General features: G+C 42.0%; 2 protein-coding genes across 5 annotated transcripts in view; one reads left to right on the forward strand and one right to left on the reverse strand.

Annotated features, from left to right (window-relative positions):
- The window catches only part of ppp2r3a (protein phosphatase 2, regulatory subunit B'', alpha), a 57,642-nt gene extending 54,570 nt beyond the window's left edge, over positions 1 to 3,072 (reverse strand). For 2 of the 4 annotated variants that reach the window (XM_046412366.1, XM_046412369.1), the window contains exon 1: positions 2,886 to 3,072. The gene's annotated coding sequence lies outside the window, so the exon portion shown is untranslated. Of the gene's footprint in view, positions 1 to 2,500; positions 2,821 to 2,885 lie in introns of those variants that run through there. The other 2 variants (XM_046412368.1, XM_046412371.1) reach the window with 1 other exon arrangement.
- A 10,543-nt stretch (positions 3,073 to 13,615) lies between these two features.
- nceh1a (neutral cholesterol ester hydrolase 1a) lies at positions 13,616 to 18,815 on the forward strand. Its single transcript, XM_046413314.1, has 5 exons — positions 13,616 to 13,863; positions 15,083 to 15,326; positions 15,795 to 15,864; positions 16,566 to 16,737; positions 16,836 to 18,815. Exons 1-5 carry the CDS (start codon positions 13,723 to 13,725, stop codon positions 17,454 to 17,456), a joined length of 1,248 nt encoding a protein of 415 aa, XP_046269270.1. The 5' UTR covers positions 13,616 to 13,722; the 3' UTR covers positions 17,457 to 18,815.
- The last annotated feature ends 257 nt before the right edge of the window (positions 18,816 to 19,072 follow it).

The following is a 19,072-nucleotide window of genomic DNA, read 5'->3' on the forward strand; positions in this document are numbered from 1 at the left end:
ACAACAAAAAAAAAACCACCACTCACACATCCTTAAGATACTGTATTGTATTGTATTGATTGGTGTGTTGATTAATTGTTTGGTCTAGAAAGCATCATAAAAAAAATAAGGTAATTGGATCACAATATCTTACAGCACAAGCTGACGTCTTCAAATGTCAAAACCCAGACAGAAGACTCGGGATGTGGGATTTGTATCAGACCAATACACCAGCCTGATAATGGAAAATCTATATCATCAGTTACTGCTTAACTATTTTGATAATCGATTAATTGTTTAGGTTATGTTTTTCTCAGAAATTACATTTACAAATAAAGATCTTCCACTGGCACTTTTGTAAGAATCTGACGGTAAACATTTACGCTGTTTGAAAAGCTTTTTTCAGGAAACTATGAGGTCCATTTTTTTTTTGCTTGTTTGCTGACATTTCGTTGATCAAGCAACTAAAGAAAATAAAGTGCTGATCAACCGAATAAAAATAATCATCAGTTGCAGCCCTACTTTCAGTACTGGTATAAAAATTGAAAAAGCCAGACTGTTGCATAACCAGAATTCATAGTACTAACACAAAACTGTGAAAAAACAGCACAACAGGTATTTTTGCCTTATAGTAAATAACTTAAACCAGTCAGTCATTGATTGCTTTTATGATTATAAAGTGATGTAAATATTAATCGAGATGTTCGGGTATCAGTCCTGGTATGTCTCCTAATGCTGCCAGCCTACTGCTGGTTTGGACATCGAGTACGCACCGATCTGATACCACATAATTCATTAGTCGGAAACGGGATGCTGCTGGGAAGGAGCAGGATATCATACACCCGTATGACACCTGACAGATTTCAACTGCAAAAGAAGCCAAGATCCATTAACGGCAAGCGACTTGTGCAACTTCAGGCACATGGCGGCAAACTTCCATTACCTGATATTTCAGTTTCAGACGGTCAAGCTAAATAATACTTTGTTCACGGCTTACAAAGTCAGTGTGTGTGTGTGTGTGTGTGTGTGTGTGTGTGTGTGAGTTTTGTGGTTGGTGATGGGAAGTTTAAGCTCTCACTCTCTCTCTCTCTCTAACACACAAACATTCAACACACACACAAACTTCCACATTCCCCACAGTTCATGCAGAGCGGTCTTTGTAGCCTTCCAAGAGTGAGTGTGCACGGCCAGGCTCGGGTTACTGCAGACCAGATCCTCTCTCTCACACACTCACACACACACACACACACACACACATTTTCAAGCATCCATCATCTTGCAGACACGTCCACTGAACAGGCCAGGGAGCAACAAGAGAGCGGTGGTTTGTTGCTCTTCTAGCGTATCCTCTCTGACTCATTCCTGTCACTCTCCACTGTCTATAAGTAGTTGATAAAGAATAGCCACACAACAGAAAGACTGTCCTTGAGCAGTGACTGATGGACGACCAACATCTGTGGTGATACGGTGAGACTGAAGGAGAAGGAGAAAGGAGAAATTCTCATCTCTACGTATGAGAATAAAAGGTGAGATGAGGCGACTAATGGGCTCTAAACATCTACGCTGTTCAATTTCAACATGAGCTTGAATCACAAACAACAGAGCCAAAAGGCAATCATGTTCCCAAACACACTACATCTAACTGGACTGAAATCTAATGGTGAAACAGAGGCGTGTAAAGGAGACTTACATCAGCACTAAGGAGAAGATCGCAGTCTAACCTGAGAGCGCAGCGACACGGTTGTTATCGTCTGCCTATTTATGGGGCTTGGAAATCAAGTGGATTCACAGCAATAAGCTGCAGCAGTCTGGCACAGTGAGAAGTCAAAGCGGTTCGGTCGTCGTTATGAGTCCGTATTAAAAGAAAAGATGTTAAGCCGACTGAAGATGTCGCTCAAAGTGTCTGTGTGTGTGTGTGTGAGTGTGTGAGTGTGTGTCACATCTATTCTAGGAGAATTCCAGAGGGGAGACCCTGTGACTGACCCCCACCTTGCAGGATCTGTCAGGATATCACCACCCGGCCACACACACACACACACACACACACACACACATGTGCACAAACACACAAAAAACAAATGATGGGAGTGTCAAAGGACATCCACACCCTTGCATGCATGCACACACACACACACACACACACCATATGTGTGTGTGGACACAGTACAGTTCAGTTGATTTCTTTCTATTTTATCTTGTTTTATTGTGTTTTTAAAAGCCACTAAATGGGATTCTTTGCGTTGGTGCTATGAAAATAAACTTGCTTTATTCAAGTGCCCACTGGGACCAAACCGTCTTTAAAAGTCAAACATCAGCCTCTTAGACAAATTAAAACTCTGGTGCTGACGTGACGACACCAAAACTGCTCTGCAAAACATGAACATCTCACACAGAGTGATAATTTTAAAAGACTCTAAATCAGTTTCAAAATTTTGTACAAGGCATCGAAACACAAATCACTTCTTGGACTTCTGCAACATAGTCGACTCTATCTTGAATGGTTAAAAAAAATGTGACTTACATCAGAAAGTTAAGCCGACTCGCGCTGACAAACTGAAGTTACCTGAGCACACTTCAAGGCCACCCTTTGGTCGACGGAAAAACAAGACTTCTCTCACATGAGATATCGCCAGTATTGCAGTGGGCAGGTTCCCAAACTTCCTGTGACACAACAGGAGGATCCCCTCCTCAATGTGCGCAAAGCGCGCGCGCACACACACACACGCGCGCGCGCAAACAGAAATACTTCAATAAACACGCCCTACTTAACAACAACAACAAAAAAAAACCCGCAGATACGCGAGATATCCCCGCAGCTCACGAGACGGCGCGGGAGGCGGTAAACACACGGTAAAGTTTCCAAACAGAAAGAGGAGAAAACACCCATTTTTGACACCGTCTCCTACCTTTTTCTTCTCCCGCTCCCTCCTCCAGTCCTCCTCCAGCCGTTTCCAAACTCTGTCACGACGAGCCTCGCCGCAGACTGCGATATCAAACTGCCGCTTTTCGGTAACCGGGGAACCGCGGAGAGAGTACAGACGTTTGCTCCAACATGTGTGTATGCGTGGAAATGTGTGTGTGTGTGTGTGTGTGTATGTGACAGCTCATGGAGAGAATGAGCAGAGAGCGGAGAACCGGGCAACTTAGGGGGAGTTCCCGTTAGGAGGCAGGCGGGGCGGGGGCTCGAGCAGAGTGACAGGCTGCCCAGCTTTTGGTGTTTAGCAGCGCCTGTGTGTTAAACAGCAGGCTGGGGATCAGTGACCGATTAACACGTACATTTACCCAGATGTTGTACCTGTGCTGTAGACTGTGTTGCTACGTATCATTTTCAAGTACGTGAATGTTTTTAACTTTAGTTCTAAGAGGAAGAAGAAGAAGAATCAGCTTTACTGACAGTATATATATTTTTACATACACACACTGAACTCGTCTTCTGCATCTGACCCATCCTTAGTTGAACACACACATGCAACACCCGGCAAATTACATGCAGTGAAACACACACAGGAGCAGTGGGCAGCATCAAGTGCCTGGGGAGCATATTGGGGGGGGTTAAGTGCCTTGCTCAAAGGCACATCAGCCAGTTAATGGAGGGGGGGCATTTTTCGCATTAATTACTCCACGACACACAAATTTTTCCTGCCCGTCCGGTGGGGGAATCGAACCAGTGACCCTCCGATCACAAGCCGCTTCTCCAGCCTCTAGGCCACGGCTGCAAACTTCATATATACTTTTGAGTCTGACAGGTAGCCTATGTCATAGATAGATAGCTAGATACTTTATTGATCCCGAGGGAAATTCAAGATAATAATATAATAAAATAGTATATTGCTATCAATTAGAGATTGTTAAAGATAATTAAATTAGAGATAATTAGAGTCTTCTCAGTTAACTGGTTGTTTTGTGCAAATAAGATGGCAAGAAATGTGAGTGACAGTTTCCCCACAGCCAGTAAATATTAACAGGATGTTGAGGCGTCCTGTAAACCTTCCTTCTTCTTGTGCACGATACAAAAATAAACGAAAAGCAATCAGTCAAATATATGCATATATTTATTTTGCTGTAAGGAACCAGCGTGAGATAGTGGAAACAGGTAAATTTATGGCTTATTTGCTTAAAAATTACTTCCACTTTCTGTAACTGAGTCATCTTTTAAATCGTTAAACTCCACAATAGTATGGATGAGTCACATTTTAATACCAATTAAAACATATTTTATTCAGTTTGAATAATCTTTGGCAAACAAATTGACCCAGACTGCATCCTGGTTCTCAACATGGGGTCCCCAGACCCTGGCAGGGTTTTGTAGAGGGCTGCTGTGATCACTACAAAATAAGGAACTTTTTAATTCCACTCTTGCTAAAAATGAACACAGTGAGACGATGCACACGTTTCAGTGTCACTTTATCATTGTTGTTTATTCGTTCACAGCAGACAATCATTCAGTTTTCCACCAAGCCTGCAGCAACATCTTATTTTGGGACCTGAGCTCTAATCTGTTGCTTATAGAGGCCCATAACATGAATAATTTGCAGAAACCACAGTTTTCACTACAATACAAGAAGTCATTGCAAAAGGTTTTAATGGTCTGAGTGTGCATGCCTTGAGTCTCTCCCGATAATCAATGAATAATGAATCATAGCGTGTTCACGTCAGACAGCAGGTATAGTTTAACCACACTGCTGATTTGGTGAAGACTCCTGTGCTTTAAAATCTGTGTTTCTATGGAGACCAAGCAGTCGACTACAGCACGGACTGCAGATCATGATACAGCTTGAGCTTATAAATGTGGACAGGAAGGGATGTTTTGAGGTGGACAGACATGAGCAGAAATGTGTGTTACCAGAAACCGAATTTGAATAATTGCATTCAAAAACTGATTATGAAGAATAGCAGAATTTGAAATTGAATTTATTAGTTTGGAACTGAATTCCAATACAATTGAAACTGTGTTCATTTGCTCTGAAACTGCGGTTGATCCTCATTGAAAATTTAGCTCTTCCACATTCAGTCCTCACAAACTCAAATTCAGCAACATGAGTGTTTGTCGACTTCCAAATTAGTCAGCATCATGACGAGAAGCTACAGTGTGCAGCTATCTTGAAATCCAGATTTTTGATGCACTTATTCAAAGGGAGCAATTCAAATTCAAATATAAATAATACAAATTTAATTTCGAGTGACACATACGTCTGCCCTGTCTGATTTTACTGCCTATAGACGGGTGGCTGACAGAACACCCACACAACTCTCTGTGTTGTGTTAATAGAAAGTGATGGAAATCTGCTCCACAGAGGCTTTAATGGCTCCCCTGCTCCACATGCATGGCCTCTGCTATTAGATCCACATGCTCAAAAGGGGGTTGATATGACTCCTGTGTCCTCCATCAGTGTCATGAGAGAGGTTGAAGACGCTGGCGCCGCTTGATGGTGGACTTGAAAGCGCAGTTTTAGCAGTTGACCCAAGACGACGGAAGAAAAAAAAAAAGCTAAAATGGGATGTAGTCTCTGGTTGCATCATTGGCAGTGTGAAGTTACCGCGCTGATGAGCGAGAGAGTGAGACCCACTGATGGACGACGCGTGGTGGATTTGCTTTAAAGCCCTCCAGTTCTTTACATGCACTCTCACACCTAAGATCCCCTCTGCAGACACAGCTGGTATGCGTCTCCTGTAACAACATCAACTATCACAAGGCCTGCATCACATGCAAGACGTTCCTGTTGGTGTGTTTGTCTGGAAGCTTTGTGTGTGTGTGTGTGTGTGCACACACACACACACACCCTGGGCAGTACCTCTTTCTGCCCACGGGTTAAAAATAAACACTAACACATTAGAGGAAGAGGACCGGATGGAGGGACAACAACCTAAACATTTTAAACCACTTACATAACGAGTCCCTGGTGGCAGCAGAGAGCCCAGTTCAATTTTACCCTGCATCTAATTTTGTTTGCCGCGCCTGGGAACACTTCAGATACATTACCACATGTATTGCAGCCTAGTGAAGAACAGCAAGAAAATGAAATCTTAAAGCCTTCAACTTTCACATGTCACACGATCAAAGAAGCATCTTCTAATTTCAATTGATTTTAACTACAAAGCTTTTGAGGTTGCACAGCTTTTAGAAGCACGAAAAAGCTGAATGTTGTTCATTGTGGTCACTGCAGTGAAAAATGTTTCAGCTGTGACATCGGCTATTCCGTCCAGAAATAATGTTCGCGTTGCTATGAATAATCCACAAACCAGTGGAGCTACTTTTCTAACAGTTTCTTGTTAAAATGATTGACAGTGAGGTCTGGTAATCCGTTTTTTTTTTTTCTCTTGAGTGTCAGGGAAGGTTGCTAAAAAGTGACACTTGGTCTAGACATGCAAACTATATCTGCTCAGATATCTTAAATCACTGGATAAATGAAATTAAAATTATCCATGCAGTATGCACATTTTTCCTCATTAAACTGTTGTCACATTGAGAGAGAAAATGCACTTTTGAGCTTGTTGTTTTCCGTAAAACGAATTGCTTTCTGCAGATAATTGAAACTAAGCAGCTGGATGCTTGCTTTGTCCCATAATAAGGGGAGCTGATAACAGACCTGTTGTGAGGGAAATTTGAGGAACAGAGAAAAGAAAAACACCTTGACTAAACTTTCGACCATGCTGAACTGATTAGAGCTGCAGCAGAGGGCTGAGAGAGAGATGAGGAGGAGAGAAGGGCTGGAGGGACAAAAAGAAAAAGCAATGAAGGTGCCGACACATCCTGACAAACTGGAACAGGGAGTATCACCGCCTTACGCACCACACACACACACACACACACACACACACACACACACACACACGTACATACATACTGTACATTAGAGCTTGCCTTAAGGATGAGGCACCTGGATTCTAGAGCTTCTGCTGAAAGCAACAGATGCCAGAAATACAGCATCGCATATAGAGTCAAGGACAAAGAGGTCAGACACACACACACACACACACACACACACACACGCACACACACACGCACACACACTACAGTTCAAATATCCGGGCCTGAATTTGGCAGGCGGAGTTGAGCTTATTACAAAGCCACAGTTAATAAAACCCTTGACTACACTTGCATTTTTACAAGGTGAGCTTGCCTGCTTGCATGTGCGTATGCGCTGTCAAACTTGTGCACTTGTGTCTTTGTGTGTCTTTGGGAGTTTTGGGTTTTGTCTCCACAGGGAAATGTTAGCAAAACGGGGAAGAGTTTTATTAGACTGTTGCATGATACCAGCTGTCTAAACTGGCTCCCTTCTCCAGACAAAGAACGTCTCTTCCTGTCTTCCAGGCCAGATTCTTCAGCTTCTCAACATCTCAAGGTCCTCCACTGCTGCTCCTGCAAAGCGCTCAAGATACAAATTAGCTTGAAGAAATCCTACAAGCCACAACCACAGAATTATGTGCTGATAAAATATGCAATTGCTTTCATATTAACTATGTGGATACGCATTCTGTTAAGTCACCCTGATCATATGCCTGCATATCTACTTATTTATCAATGGATCTTCTTCGGTTGCTGCCTGCTGAATCAGTCACACCCTCTCACCACCACAACAGCTGTCTCTTGTCAACGTTGCTCTGCAGCAGCTGAGGATGAGGGTAGGAGTGCGAAACCACATTTAACCGCCTCGGTTCTGGCTGAAGGGATGTGATGTGGGGGGGGGGTTGGTTAACATCAGGATCCCATTTAGACCAGAGGGAGGCTCATGGGAGCGGGACAGGGGCGTCGGCTTGAGTATGCCAGGCAGGAAGTGGGAGGTTATGCATGTGTGCATGTTCATCTGCAGTTTTTTTGTTTTTAAGTGCATGTTTAATCATACCGGCTATGTTAATCCCTGCAGCCTTATGAGCTCTGCAGTGTTATCTTTAATGTGGTTGTTCGTATTTGCCACTGTTTCCACTGAAGAGTCATAATGGGGTTGTGTGTATGAGGTGGCATGATGCAAAGGCTGCATCTCTCCTCAGCAGAACAGTAGCAGCACTGTCCTCATGAACCTCCAGGTTAAAGGTCAGGGCTGAGGCATGTGGTTGTCCACATCGGTCCCAATACAACGCTTGACCTTTGACCTCTCCCCCTGCCCAGGCCGGCTGCCAGCCTGATGCTTTTTCCACACTGTGGGATGCGCAAACTGAGAAAAACTGATGTGCTATCTGCTGTTGGCTACAGTGAATGGACTGTGCCATCCATCAAGTCCAGGATCCCCTGGAGACCAATGGAAAAGTTGAGTCTTACAGAAACAAGATATGAGCTGGCTCTGAGTTGGTGGTAGGAAGACATAGCTGGAAGTGGAGAGGAGGAGTTTGACAAAAAGACAGAAAAAATGGGGAGAAAACTTTTGAAACTGGTGTTACCAAGACCATTTGAATCTTTTCCCCACCTGTATGTGTGAATCAGACCAGAGCGATGATGGATGGATAGATTAGCCTCTATCAGCCTGTGTTGTTTTCAGATTTTGTTTCATCTCTGATGATAGTATTAGTCAGAGCTTGTCTTTGCTTCTGGCTGTTTTGCGTGGGCATTTAGTAGAGTAAATGAGATTCGGAAAGTCTCTCTGAGCTGGCCGGGCTCTATGACTTAGAAGAAGGCTTTGCTGAGTTTAGCATCGTCATGCTCACATTTTCATGCTAAGTGCAACTGAGGCTGATGGGGACGTCATTAGTCTTGGAGGTATTTGGTAGAACAGTATGAAAATGTTATGGTGATCCCTCTGTCAGCTGTCTATCAGACATTTCAATTTCAACAACAAAGTCGCCCTGATGGTGGAGACGGACTACAGGTCAGGATATCTCCAAAGTGAACAGGACACATCTGCTCAGCATCATGAATGACTGTACAAAATTTTGTGGCAACCCATCAAACTGTTACGAGATATTTCAGTCAACCAAAGTGGTGAACTGACCGACGATCTTACCATCAGCATAAAAAGTAGCTCATATTTTCTGTAACAGATGCATGTAAGCAGATGAAGGCCGTGGGTCTTTTTCTTTTGAAGCACATCTTCTCAGCAAAGAAAATAAGAACCACATTACGCATTTGTTGAAAGCTCGATGGGAATTTTGTTTAAAGATGAAATGATTCAGCTCTGCTAAGATGATGACTGTATTTCTTCAGAAGCACAACAAAACACCTTCAACCCATTAAGAAACAGAATGTACTTGAACGCCTCGCACCAACAACAGCATGTCGCCTGACGCAAAACTGGTACAGATTCTGTTCCCATTCATTCAGACTTGACATCTTGGTTTGTGGGGGGGGGGTGCAGAATAACAACAGGTTGTTGTTTGTCATTTCAGAAATAGAGTCTGTGCTGCAGCTGAAGCCTACCAACTGGCCTTCGTCCATGACATTCCTGAATGCCACAATACATTAACTGTCACTGTGCCAACATACACAAGGACACAATGTGACGATATCTCATATGTGAGGAATGTTTACATTAAATAAAAATATACAAGCATAAAGTTTTTTGAAAAATCTCAAAATAACAAAAAAAACCCCCTGATGATAAAGAATAAGTGACTCAGAATTTCTTATTTGAGTTAAAAAGCAAAGTTAGTATTATTTTCTGATTCACACAGATCCATCTTTTTATCATGACTGTATGGACACTGCTGTTTTCTCAAGCAAAAATGTTTGCATTTAAGGTGAAAGAGGTACATCAAATTTACTGTAGTAAAAGTGACAATAGAACAATTCCTACATACTAAATCAAAAAGTCAAAGTACAGAATTATTAAAGCATTTTAATATTGTAGCTGATGTTGAGCTTATTTGAACCACAGAGTCCCAGTAAGCCCTGACTAATTTTGCAGGACAAAAACTGAAGCAGCTAAATGGAATTCAGCCATAACTGTAAAAGAGCTAAGCACACAAAACAGTTGAAATCTGCAGGACTTTTTCAGAATGACAACATTTAACCTCAGCCCAGGTGGGATCCTTTCCTGTGTGTCTCTGTGATCCACAGCGACAAAGCCACGTGAACTCCTCTCCCTCTCAAGACATATTTAGGGAAGCACATTCATTATTTTAAATGCACATCAGACGCCTCATCATAATGAAAATTATTTCCGCAAAAGTGTTTCAGTCTAAACAAACTGTTTGGACATTTTCTTTATATCAGTACCAATTAGCTTGATCTCTGATTTCCCCTTGCAGCTGGTTGTTGATAAACTCCTTTGCCTGCCTGTCAATCAAATCCAGGTTAAACTGATATTTTTTGGTGCAGGACCATGAAAACATGAGAACACCAGGTGCAAAACTTAGTTCTGTTGTGCTGTTCAGTGGCAAAATGTCTCACCGTACATAATACTTCATGCTCAACATCAAGAAAGAGGCTGAACCACAAGTCAGGACTGCACGAAATGGAAAACCTCCATTTCTGCCTCATGTGTTTAGTCATTTTAAATGACTATAAGTGTAATTCCAGTCAGCGACACAAGAGAGGCCCCCTCTCTGCCCTCCATACCACAGACTGGAGGGAGACGCCAGACCAATACACAGGAGGTGGGGGCAGGAAGGGGGAATTTTAATGCATACTCTTTACACCACACACACACACACACACACACACACACACACACTGACACGAAAGCGCATATATCACGTTAACGTTTAAAATCTAAGCCTTCTGCTGACGCTCTCATTAAGACAGATTTTTGGAGGGAGAGCAAGTATGACGTGTGTCTTATGATCTTTGGAGTGTGAAATACTTACCCCCTGCTGGATTTAGGATTTCAAGAGGACTGCAAAAAGTTTTGTAGTTTGTCCTGCATCAAGATGGACAGCAGCTGCGGTCAGATTTAGGCCTATTGGTTGCAATGGTAAGAGGTTTTAATGGCATAAAAAAGTAACCACAATCCACGCTCTGCTGCTCCAGAGGTGGATGTGCTGCAACGTGCTGCAAATATGCCTTGTAGTACCAAAATATGAACGAAAAGTATCGACATATAATTTCTTGGTCTATCTGTGCCTGGTTACAGTGGGTGTGCTGTGGGTGTGAATGAGGTCATTAGGTTCTAGGTAGAATGAGTAGAACCTAATGAGTAGACGAAATGAGAGTGCATTAATGGAACAGTTACATATTTTGGGAGAGCTCCGTTACGTTACAAAGCCCCCACTGGTTACTTGGCAACTGGTTCCCTAAAATACTTCATAAAACTACAATTTGTCACGTTTACACTTTTCGAATGGATTACACAAATGAGATACTATACGAGATACTATATGTTCATTTGTGAGCTTTAAAGGCGCTAATAGGTTGTTCTGCTTAGGACAGAACCAGGCTAACTGTTTCCATCCTTTATGCTAAGCTAGGTTAACCAGCTGTGGCTGTAGCCTTATTGTGAAAGGACAGCTATGAAAGCAGTATTTATCTTCTCATTTAACTCTGAGGAAAAAAGTGAATCACCTCGATTTCCCAAATTTCCAACGGGAGTTTGTGTATGTCATAACTGTCATAGTTTCAGATGCACAAACAATAAACAATAAACTTTTTTTTAGTGAAGACATCACCATGACGCCCTGCTGCCATCCATTTCCACATCTTCTCCTGAGAACCCCACTGTGATCCTTCGAGAAGCTAATCTGGCACGGTCTGGTGGTCCGGCTGCCGTGTTTTGGAAAACCAGCCCTGTGCAGGGGTCAGATCTTCATCAGCTCTGATGTTTGTTTTACATTCTAACACGGAGCCACCAGGGACAGACTGTCCATTTAAAACTTAAACCGTGGGAAGACGTGGGGCAATAAATAGCCCAGAGAGAGAAAGTGTGTGACACCCAGACTCTTTGCCTTGTCTTCACTGTTGGCTATGGTGCTGACTGCACTGTGCTGCTCTGTGCCCTCCTGCGACTGTGACCTGGATCCAGGCCCATCTTGAAAAACAGTCACGGGCACTGCGGTTTGGCGGTCTAGGATGCATACCATGTAATTGCAATGTCCTCGGTTTGAATTTGGCTGAGGGGCCTCTGTTGCATGACTGACTTCATCTCTTTTGTTTGACGTCTGGTTCTTTTCTTTACGCTGTCAAATAAAAGCCAAATTGCTCAAAAATAATCTTAAAAACAAGATAAAGTCGGTCGATGTCACGCCACATCATTGCTGTGATCTGCTTCAAAGTCATGCAAACAGCACAATTTTTTACACAAGATTTTTCAGTGGTGTCAGATTTGCTGTGCTTGGTGTGTGTACGTGTGAAAACACTGGCCGTGTGTGTATATACCGAACACCAAACTAAACAAACAAGGCATGATCTTTCATCTAAAAACAACTGGAAAGAGAGAAAAGTGAGGAGACAGAGGGATCAATAGACTCTGAATGTGCACCACTTATCCATTCCAGTAAGATCTCAGACCAGTATTGATGTCCGCACATAAAAAGGCACCATCCACCTGAGAGAAAAAATACTCCTGACTTCACCAGGGCAATGAGCTCTCCAAAGATCTTTCTCCTTCATGTTTATGCCATTCAACAAAATTCTCAGCTAACAGTGTTTAAAACAACTGTGTGTTCTGTTTCATTACATTAATCGTTATGTTAGACATTGACAGCATTTACAGGAATGAGAAGTAGTACAGTCAAAAAGTTAATCCATGTATATCACCCATTCATATTTATTGAGGAAACGTCACACTTAGACTTTCATAAATGACAAGTGCAGTAGAATAATTACATAATTAGCAGCATATTGTTATAGAAAGAAAATGAGTTCAAAGTGCTTTGCTTAACCCTAGTTGCTATAGAAGGTGCACAGGTATTTCATTTTTTATTTTTTTTACTTGTTCCTTATTCCTATGCTCACTTTTCTATATTTAGTTTTCTGCAATATCTACATCTTTAGCTCAAATAATTATGCGTTACAGATAACATTTACCTGTTTTTGTTACATGTCCACACCACCTTGTACTCTCTCACATGGCAAAGAGAAGACGAGCTGAAATCTTAATTTGTTTAGACTTATATCAGAGCTTAAACTTATTATGTACCTTCTGAGGTAAGAAAACAAAAGCTCCACAAGTTTCTTTCTTTCCTTAAAACATGGTTTTCCTCGCCAGCTTTCTTATTTCGGTAATTACATTTTCACAGTGTGAAAAAACTGATTTCAATGTGTAAGAGGTCCTGTTTACAGTCTGCAGTTCTATCGTGCCCCCCCGTGGTCACATGTATATATTACAACTTTGTACTGGGAAAAAAAGGAAAGGAAAACCTCATTTCCCAGATGCCAATGCGTTGTTGCAGCGCAAGCTTCAAAATAAATCTTGTTTCTAAAGAAGAAAATTCCCATTAAACAAACTGCAACATGAATCTTAATGATGATGATTTTTAATAACTGTAAGAAAATACTATATTAAATAAATAAATCTGTACGTTGATAGAATTCAGTGGCACACCTAACATTTTTAAAATACCTATGTTCCCCCAGGTATTTCATATTTTATTAATATAACAGAGAAGTTATATAAGAACATTTATAAAGCTATAGTAATAAATGAATTAATCAGTAGATTTAGTTTCCAGACTACAGGATCGGAGTAAAAGGGAAGTCAATAAAAGTTTTATTTTGAAGATTCTCAGAGGAAGCGTTTAACGTGCTGCTACGTTTCTTGTCCTAACTCTGGAGGCTGGTTTGCCCTCGCAGTCCCGCCAGTGACAAGTCAGTTAGTGTCAACAGCAGAGTCAGCCCGGATCTCCTGAACACACCGAGGCTGTCACAGCGGCTGAAGCATGAGGCTGCTTCCTCTCGCTGTCACGGTGCTACTAACGGCGGCGCTCGCTTATTATGTGTACATCCCGATGCCCGATGCCATCCAGGAGCAGTGGAAGTTGATGTTGCTGGATGCTGGATTCCGGACAATAATGCATCTGGTGAGAGGAGATGTTTTCCTTTGAGAATAAATTCTGCAACATAAGTGGACTGCAGCAGAAACAGAAAGCGTGCATCTGGTGTGCAACTTCAGTTAAATGTTCAGCTAAATAAACACAAGTGTTATTGATTGGTTTCAAAATAATTATAATAATAAAGGTTCATTTGCATGCAATGCATGTTTGAAGAACCACCAACTAGTGTAATAATGGCGGTGAAAGTGCAAACCTAAGTGTCTTTATCACTGAGGTTCAGCGGGTCCGTTCATCGGTGTCTTGTAATGTATTTATTTAAAGCAGTGTATCATCTGAGTAGGTGTTATGACATGTTATGTACATTTACTGACATGCAAAGCCACACAATCAAACATTTGAGGCACATCATGTCCTGAACTGTACTGTTATGGACTTAAATTGTGTGTGCTCCACTTCACTAGAATGTCTCTTCATGCTTGTATCCCTTAATGATCATTAGTAACAGCAGAGTGGCATGTACAAACTTTGTGAAAGGGTTTTTTTTTTCTCTGTGCGTTAAGAGGTTGATTTTGAAAGTCACGCTCTCTTATCTGTTGCAAAGCAGCCATCAGGGAGTTTAATCTGGGCCTGTTGGTCAACTTGACCCTTGAAAATTAGGCTGAAGGTAAAGAAGAAATTCTGCCAGTTATTGCAGCGCTGGCTGAGGGAGGAGATTAATGTTTTACTGATTCATTTTTTTCAGCAATCATTACCTGCCCTAAAAACAATTTACTTATGGGAGCGCAGATTTGAAATGTGGGGGAAGGGCACCACAGTTATGATATCAGTGCTCATTATTAGCAGTTGCCGTGAGTTTAGAGAAAAGAGAAAAATGTACAGTGGTTCATCCCTGACATTGGCAGCTTAAGAAAATGATAAATCTAGTATTATTAATATGAAATGTTCTTGAGGCTGACACGTCTCAGTGGAGCTGGCTGCTTCTGAGCAAGCAGCTGTGTCTGCTGGCGTTGGTTGAACCTGACTGTTGAGACAGTCTGTTTGTGGGGTGGAGGGCAGACATATTGCGACACAAAAGCAATATACAGTGCAGGAGGACAGAAGTGACAGGGTGAGAGTGTCGTGTTTTCCCTGAGTCCTTTCTCCTGTTTTCACTCTTGACCTAAATATGTTTTGCCTAATCTGTGACCTTAGAAACTATGCTTGAGGTAGAGCTTTATTCACTCTCCTCTCCCCTCTCTGTCTTCAGACCACTTTGAAGGATTGGCTGGGCTTGGACCATTACACGAATGCATTCAGGCAGCCCATAGAGGGTTTCACCGGGACGGTCACTCCTGAATCTGGCGAAGGGGTCATACCAGGAGTAAAAGTCAGCGACATCACTTTTGCCGGCGTCCCGGCCCGTGTTTATGAGCCGCCAGCAGGAGGGGAGGGTCACCTGAGGAGGGGGTTGTTGTATTTCCACGGAGGAGGCTGGACCTTAGGCAGCGCCAGTGAGTATGGACACTCCTGTCTTTAAGTATGACCAGAGCACACTGAGACAGAAAAAACAATGATGTAAATGATCAAACATTTGAGACCACAGTAATATTTTTTTTTCACCCAGTGTTAGCATATAGAATACACTTATATTATTTCAATCTATAATTTGTGCTAGTTTTCTCTAAATTTGTTTCTTTGTTTTGGATTTTAAGCGGGCTATAAATTAAATTATAAATGCAACATTAAGATCTTAAATTCAACACGATCAAATCTGCAGATAGTGTTTTCATTTGTTTTATTGGATGCATTATGTTAAATTTTCAGCAGTTAAGCGCAAAGGGGAGTTTGTGCTGCAACTTGTGTCTAAGTGTATGTGCTTCTAGTATTGTTTCAAGTAAATCAAGCTAGCAACAAAAAATCTTTACTACTTGATTTCTACTGCGTCTCTCTCTCTCTCTCTCTCTGTCACTTTCCTTCAGAGATGAAGTCATACGATACAGTCAGCCGTATGGTGTCCGACGAGCTTAACGCTGTTGTGGTCTCTGTTGAGTAAGTGTTTCTATCTATGTATCTATCTATCGTTTCAACATTTTTCTGCTCATAGAGACGGAGATCAACTGTTAATACCACTGATAAAGCCACATGTAACGATGGACAATGCATCTTCACTTCCTCCTACTGTACAAAAGTAAAGCCAAAACATCCCAGACACGAGTGCTGCCATCTTCAGCTGATGATGTCATATGGAGCCAGAGTCTGTGCGGTAGTGATGGGGCGGTGGAGCCACGTCATTGGCTTCTGGCTCATACGCCCATCTGACAGCATAACGAGAAGCACTCAGCTGTCAGTCATGATGTTTGACCCCCTTTTTACGATAGCGAATAACTCAAGTCAAAACCAAACGGGTCAGAAATACCTAAAATGACATGAAATGAAATGGAAAAAAATGATTTGAAGTGTACTTTGAGTTTTTAGTTTGGCCTATCTGCTAACATAGAATGGATTTATGACGTGTACTGGAAGCAGCCACCAGGTGCAGTCAAGATGTTTTGGCTTCACTTTTGGGGAGTGTTCCATGTTTTTAATACAGTCAATGGTTGAGACAGACTTTCCGTTCAGAGCCACAGATAATGAGTGATATATGAATGATGGTCAAGCATTTTTGATCTTCATGTGTGAAATTGGTGGACTGACCCTTTAACTTTTCTTTCTTATATATAAATAACTATATGCGGCCATTGTCTGCGCAGCTATCGCCTGTATCCAGAGGTGCACTTCCCTGTGCCGTATTTAGACTGCCTCACTGCTGCCAAGCACTTCTTGTCCCCAGAAGTTCTGACCAGGTATGCAATCGACCCCAATCGTGTGGCTGTGTCAGGTGACAGTGCTGGAGGAAACCTGGCTGCTGCGGTCGCTCAGGAGGTACATACAGAAGCCATCTCCCATAGGCATGTGCGTGAAAATGTTCTGAAGATATAAATCAAGAGAATAAAGCCTTATGGTTTTTCATATTTTTCAAGATTTCAATAGATGACACTGTGAGTGTGAAATTCAGCATCCAGGCGTTGATCTACCCTGCACTCCAGGCTCTGGACTTCAACACACCCTCCTACTTGGAGAACCAATATATGGCAGGCCTCTCCCGCTCCATCATGGTCAACTTCTGGCTGCAGTACCTTGGTGCTGACCTCTCCCTGCAGTCCCAGGTGCTAGCGAATGACCACAGCTCACTACGCCACTCAAACATCACCCCAGAGCTGAGGAAACGGCTAGACTGGAGCGTCCTCCTGCCCCCGAAATTCAAGAAGAGCCATAAGCCTCTGATTGTGGGAAAAGGTTCACAGGGGACAGCAAAGGAGGTTCCAGGGCTGCTGGACGTCAGGGCATCACCACTGCTAGCAGGACCAGAGGTTTTGGCTAAATGCCCGCGGGCGTACATCCTAACATGCGAGTATGACGTTTTGAGGGATGACGGCTTGATGTACGCACGGCGTTTACAGGACGCAGGTGTCACGGTTACCAACGACCATTATGAGGATGGCTTCCACGGATGTTTCAGCTTCATAGTCTGGCCTTTTGAATTTGACATAGGGAAGAGAGCAGTCAGAAGTTACCTCAACTGGCTGAAGAACAACTTGTAAGAGCATGTGTGTTTGTGTGTGTATGTGTGCAAGTGAGTGAAAGAGTCTTGATGTGTGCATGTGCACGTGTGTGTTTAACAAATGCACTAGCCCTTGCTTCATGAATCACAGACTTGCTAAGGGCGTGTCCATCTGTCTATCCCTGTGAAAACAAAAGATTTAAGCTCAGGATCCTCTTGTACCTGCAGATATGCACGTACTGCCTTGGTACATATGAAGTTTACGTAATATTTAGAAGATTCTTTAAAGTGTGCAGGGGACAATGGCTGAAACTGTTACCAGCTAATAAAAACACTTAATAGATGCACAGAAATACTTCACAGCCACAATCATTGCACAATCATTGCTCTTATCCACGCCACAACCACAGGAACAATATACAAGTTGTATCTGGTTTTATACTTTTATGACTTTTACAAAGTCAATAACCCTTGATTGAAAGGTGAGAAAAAGATTTGTCCATCACTGCAATATCTCAGCAACTACTACTTAGTGTGGTAAATCTCCCAAAAGGATAAATCCCAATGACTTAGAGATTCCTTTAGTCATGAAATAACTCAACTGCAATCAAATGGATTGTGAGAAAATCTGGCACACACACACACATTTGTGGCACACTCGGAATGATTTGAAATAACCTTAGCGATCCCTTAATCAGACAATCAGATCACAATAATGATTAATTTCATGACTACATACCTGCAGAACAAATGATATTCTCATTTTGTATTTTTTTTGCTAATTAGCGAATGTTAGCATGCTAACACACTAAACTGCTGCGGTGAACACGGTCACCATCTTCAGCTTAACATCAGCATATTAGGGTTCTCGTGAGCCTGATAGCACGTAGATTAACATTTACTGATATCATTTTTAATGATATTGTATTTTTTTAAAATTAACACTTTCACAAATTGCTTTACCTGTCTTGTGTGTAGTTTTGTGTGTGTTGTGTGTTTGACAACTCACGCAGCTGCAGTACATTTATTCTCCCTGCTCTTCCATGGCTGATGACGCTGGCACTTGACAATCACTAACAAGATGCACTACTTCCTTAAGGTTCATTACTGTGGTGCTCTACTTGCGGGACATTCTGTGTATCTGTATCTACTGTGAAATAAATGTTTTGTGATTTTAAATATCCGAATAGCAATACTTATGGAATATGAATGAATCACTGAAGTTACTAGATGCTTTTACTTGTCACTAGCAGCGAGGAAATTAGCAGCATATCTTTCTCCCCACGTGATCTGCTGGGACATCACTGGCTGCATTGTCATCCTACTTTTTTCAGATGTCTGCATGTACAGGATCATTCCTATTAAAGTCGTTTTAATTCTCAAGTTAACATGTTTTAAGCACTAAATTTGGGATGCAAATTTCTCTTCTCTGCCTACTGTTGGTTTATGGTTTATGCCTATGGTTTATGAAAGAATCGATCAAAAGTGTCAATAAAAAAAATAACATGAAAACATCAAACTGTTTAATTGCTACTTAAAAATCCACTTTCAGATCCACGGTTATGTCTCACAGTTATGTGACAGAATGCATCACCTGACTGATATCGGCGAGTGCATTTGTTCGTTATTAAATCCTGCCAACACCAGTAATCAGTG

The sequence above is a fragment of the Scatophagus argus genome, chromosome 15 (genome assembly GCF_020382885.2).
Source record: "Scatophagus argus isolate fScaArg1 chromosome 15, fScaArg1.pri, whole genome shotgun sequence".
Classification (NCBI taxonomy): Eukaryota; Metazoa; Chordata; class Actinopteri; family Scatophagidae; genus Scatophagus; species Scatophagus argus.